The 5096-nt window shown below is 34.9% G+C and overlaps 1 protein-coding gene across 1 annotated transcript in view; it reads right to left on the bottom strand.

The window, feature by feature from the left end:
- The window catches only part of LOC106463111 (5'-nucleotidase domain-containing protein 3-like), a 38649-nt gene that overhangs the window by 13690 nt on the left and 19863 nt on the right, over positions 1-5096 (bottom strand). The window contains exon 7 of the mRNA XM_013923082.2: positions 3294-3351. Coding sequence (XP_013778536.1) covers positions 3294-3351 — 58 coding nt within the window. The remainder of the gene's footprint in view (positions 1-3293; positions 3352-5096) is intronic.

Below are 5096 nucleotides of genomic sequence, written 5' to 3'. Positions count from 1 at the left end.
AAAAAAGCAAGGTGTTATAAACACCAAACCTCTACTAAAAAAACTTCAGTTTTTAAGGGTTTCTGAATTGTTTAATTCATATATAAATTTATTTATTGTTTACTTTAAGTTTTTTAATAAAACATATGCAATTCAATGATTGAATCTTAACATAAATAACATTGTGAGAATAAAGTCAATGTTATTATTAATATAGTATTGTTATACGAAGGAACCATTGTCAAAAAGACAAAACTATGAAGGTTTATTTGTTGAATTTTATACAAAGCTACTTGAGGACTACCTGCGCTAGTTGTCTCTAAATTTGAAGTAACAGACTAAAGGGAAAGTGGCTAGTCAACACCACCCACTGCCAACTCTTGGTCTACTCCTTAACAACATATAGTGGGATTTACCATCACATTATAACACCTCTACAGCTGAAAAAGCTAGCATATTTAGTGACAAGACTCAATTCTGTGACCAACATATTGTAGGTCAATTGCCTTAACCACCAGACCATGCTAGCCTATTGTGAAGAGAAAAGAATATCAATGTATTATTGTTGTTTTTATAAACTATTATCATAGATTACATTATGAGAAGATCAGAATTGTTGTTTGAATGACCATTGTCATCAACTCTGTCTATAGTGAAGTGTACAGCTCCAATTTCTGTCAAAAAAAAAAAACAGTGGGATCAAATTTGAATAAATTATTACAATTTTTGAAGTATATTATGCTTAAATGACAGGATTAGACTGAAAACATTTTTTTTCCACAGTCTGTCATCCACTGAATATACTGTACTTATTACAATAACTTTTTCCCTAATTTATTTGCATTGTATAATATAAAAGTCATATATAAAAGAGTAAATTACTTGTTTGGTCTAAAATGGTATCTTATTTATCCCAATATCAAGTTTTCTAATGAGATGACAATAACATACAAACAAGTTGTAAATTATGAAACCTGGAGAAAAGCCATCCATTATGGAAATACAAGCCCTCAAATAGTAAAGGCTTCTGATACCAAATGGTCTCATGTTTGACCCCCAAGTGAAATTGTATTTCTGACCTGGTTCAGGAAACACAACATGCTATTAACTGTTATAAACCAAGCAGAATATCTGATGTTTAGGAAAGTTTTTGACAGTTATATAGCTTTTTGTTTGAAAAACTGCACAGTAAAGTTTTATGTCATTGCAAAACACTCAAAATCCACTTTGTACTTTATGCTAATTTAACAAAGAGCATTTAGTTCACATCACAAACCACCTAAGCTTTCTGAAAATGTTATTGTACACAAATACCATGTAGGGTGATCCAAGTCATGCATCACTTTGATCTTTCCAAGTTCTGACCTTACAGCTGTTTGACGGTATTACACTACATTTTTGGTTTACACAAAACCAATTTCATGAAACTTGGCAAGCAAATGATCAATATTTGTATGAGACAACTGATTGTCCCATCAGGGATCTTTCAAATTAAATTCTGTCATGCCCTGCCACTGACTCAATCCACACATTCATATAAAGTTAATGATATTCCAACAAATAATTATAACAAAAGAACAAAGTGACAGTTAGTAAAACACAGATATGATTTACAAAAGTCAAAGTAATGGTATAATTTAGATATATCATGGTATGCATGATCAACCAGTATAAAATGAAACAAAGAGCCATTCTCCAATGAAAACCTTTTAATCTTAACATTTCACTTCTTTGAAAGGTTAACACATATACCATTCACTGTCATAGGTTCTTAATAATTTTCAAGGATTTAATTTCCAAATTTTTCAAGAAGTTAGTACTCTATTAATCATTTCAGTAACTTGGCTATGTCTAACATAGTAAATGGTAGAAAGTTAGCTTCCACTGGTAGCTGATAGTTAAAACCACAAAATTGTTTTTTTACTGTTAAAAGGCTCTTTATTTCTTGCATATACACTATCCTACCAAAAGTCCTGGAACACGGGTAGTTATGAATAAAACATGTCTTTATTACAAGAAATTATTAGCGTGTTGGCCCACCTTTGTTTTTAATGACTGCTTCAATGTGTCGTGGAAGACTGTCTACTAATTTCTGGTAGAAAGTTGGTGGTATTGTGCTCCACTCCTCTTTTAAAGCATTAGTAAGCTCCATTACTGAAGAGGGCCATCTTCGCCTTGCTCTAATTCTGAGATCCAGTTCATCCCAAAGATGTTCTATTGGGTTGGGGTTGGGGCTATGTGCTGGCCACTGCAATGTTCCGATGTTATTCTCTTCAAACCACACGTTCACAATCCTTGCCTTGTAACATGGAGCGTTATCATGTTGGAAGTTGTAAGGGCCGGTACCATAAAATTGCCACAATGTAGGACATAGAGAATTATTCAGAACATCAATGTAGGATTCAGTATTCATGGATCCATGTACTTCAACCAGTGGACCTTGTCCATACACAAGAAGCACCCCCAGATCATGATACTACCACCTCCAAACTTCACTGTTGGGACAACACACTCAGGTAATAATGGTTCTTGAGGCATTCTCCATACCCAAACACATCCATCAGACTGGAAGAGCGTGTAGCATGACTCATCACTCTGTAGGACTGATTTCCATTGATCCACAGTCCAGGTTCGGTATGCCTTGCCCCATGCCAATTGATGGTGTGCATTTGTTTTTGTTATCAATAGCTTGTGGGCTACAGCTCTTCCATGAAAGTTCATGGCATGCAGCTCTCGATGTGTCGTGGAAACACTTATAGGATTGCCTGTGGCAGCTCATATATCCAAACACAGATTCTCTAAAGTCTGATGGCAAGATGAGGTAACCAGCCTTCTCGAGGTGCGTTGGCTCCTGTCAGTCAGTATTTTATGCTTACTTGGTTGTTTCTTAGGCTAGTTGTCATCTGTGGACTTCCATTTCGTCAGCACATTGCCAATTGTCGACCTGGAAATGATTCATTGTTGCTCAATAGCATGTACATACATTTTCCCCAAATGACATCCAACTATCCTTCTGAAACTATCTTAGCTCTTTCGGAGTACTTAACATTCAGTGTACAAGTTCAAAATGACTTCTGAGTGAACTGCTAATCACCGTTATAGGCCAAACTATTTGCAAGTTTTGTCATCACATCCAATTTCCTGCAATCAGATGTGTGTTTCACGACTTTTGGTAGGATAGTGTATATCAAATACTATCATTCCAATGTATATAACATTACTTATAATTTACTGGAATGGAATTCTTTTACATTTCTTCTTTTTAAATCTCTAATACTAGAACTATCAATGAAATGTCTTATGACTAGTCCTACCTATACAATCCTCATCAAGTTTATCATGAATTACAGGATGGATGCTTCTTACAGCATTCTGTCAAATGAAATACAAGATATTTTCACACACATAACACAAACTAGAATTTTACAATGTAAATAAAAAGAAGAAATACACTTTAAATAGTAAGAACTTTGTTCAATTACAAAAATACATTTCGACTCTAAAAAGACTTGTTCAATGTTAGAAAGAAATTTAAAGTTTCTCTAACCAATACCCCTACCAGCTCTTATGTAACTAATCCCCAACAATGTTATTTTGGCACCAAACCCTTTGTGCTTCTGAAGTTTGATGTCTCTTCTTGAACCTTTATCACTAACTTATGATCTGATGGTTTATATCTGTATCAGTTATCCAGAAAACAATAATTTTAAGTTGTAAAGTAATCCCTTAATAAACAGTTTCATGTAGGGGTATGATTACAAACCATACTATTCTTACTCCTGCATTAAGCCAAAAGTTTTATACACTGTGTCTTCAGTTGCAAAAAGAAATAAGTTAATGTACTAAATTTAAAAAAGAAAATTCAGTGGCAATAGATATGTTAAACCTAAACTCCATATATGAATAATAAACAATGTTGGTTAATTAAACATTTTTCTTGAAATCAAATGTTATTTAACACAGGAAATGCCTATAACATTTTTAAAAGTTATATGTTTCCTATACTGAAAATGTATTTCCAATAGGTAATTCTCTCTTCTCACAAGATTAGCTATTCCCATTCAGTGCTGCCCTCTATCTGCAACCTTTTTTAAGGCATGCCACAAACCTTCTGCTCCCCCCTATTGGAAACTAGTGATTCCAACATGTCTCTCATGCAAATCATCATGCATCACTTCTCTATCAATGAAGTGAAATGTAGTCATGTGACTCCCTGTATACTCTTCCACTAAACTATCACTTCAAGTTTGGCAGAAGATGGAAGCACTGGTTTTCAGTGATGAGGAAGGGTGGGAAGTGTGAGTGGAGGGAATTACATATCAGAAATACATTTTCAGTATAGGAAAATTATAACTTCCAATCAGGTAATTCCCTCTGCTCACAAGATTAGCTAGAATCCCTGGAAATGAGAGAGCCAGACCCAAAGATCTGATGTGAGGGACTGCACCACTTCTGAACCATGTAGATATTATGTTTATAATAAATATAAACCAAGTTTAAAGATATTATGTACCAGAGCATATAGACACGACTCGTTGTACTAAAAAACATGTTGATATTATATATTATGTCTCAGTATGTAGAAGTAAATTGGTGTACCAGATCATACACAGGTGATAGGAATTACTTGTTGAACTATAGTATGTAGAAATGGATTGCTATAGTTCAGTATATCTACTTATAAACTGTACCACATACACTGAGTGGTCACAAGTAAATAGACACCTAATTTTTCATCATTTAACTGACTTTTGCTAACTAATTTGTGTTCACAGAGCATTATATAAATGAAAATTATCTTGCACACTAATTATCTTGTGCTACAACATGCCTAAAACTCAAGGTTCTCTCGAATTGTCAGATTTTGTTGGAGAAATGATAGTTGGTCAAGCAGATGGTGGAATAAGTGAGCGGCAAATTTCGCAGAATTTGGGAATCCCGCTTTTAACAGTCAACAGAATCATCGTGCAGTTCAGGAAACACGGCAAGGAAACAACTGAGCAGCGTCCGGGTCGTCCTGGTCCATCGGAGGGGGCAAAAAGAGCTGTCAAGAGGAGCATCGAAATGGATCCCAGATTAACGACTGCAGAAGTGGCCAAAGTTGGTGGGATGAGCCC

Source organism: Limulus polyphemus, unplaced genomic scaffold, assembly GCF_000517525.1.
Source record: "Limulus polyphemus unplaced genomic scaffold, Limulus_polyphemus-2.1.2 Scaffold1326, whole genome shotgun sequence".
Taxonomy (NCBI): Eukaryota; Metazoa; Arthropoda; class Merostomata; order Xiphosura; family Limulidae; genus Limulus; species Limulus polyphemus.
The sequence above is the reverse complement of the archived record's forward strand: the minus strand, read 5'-3'. Positions and strand labels throughout refer to the sequence as shown.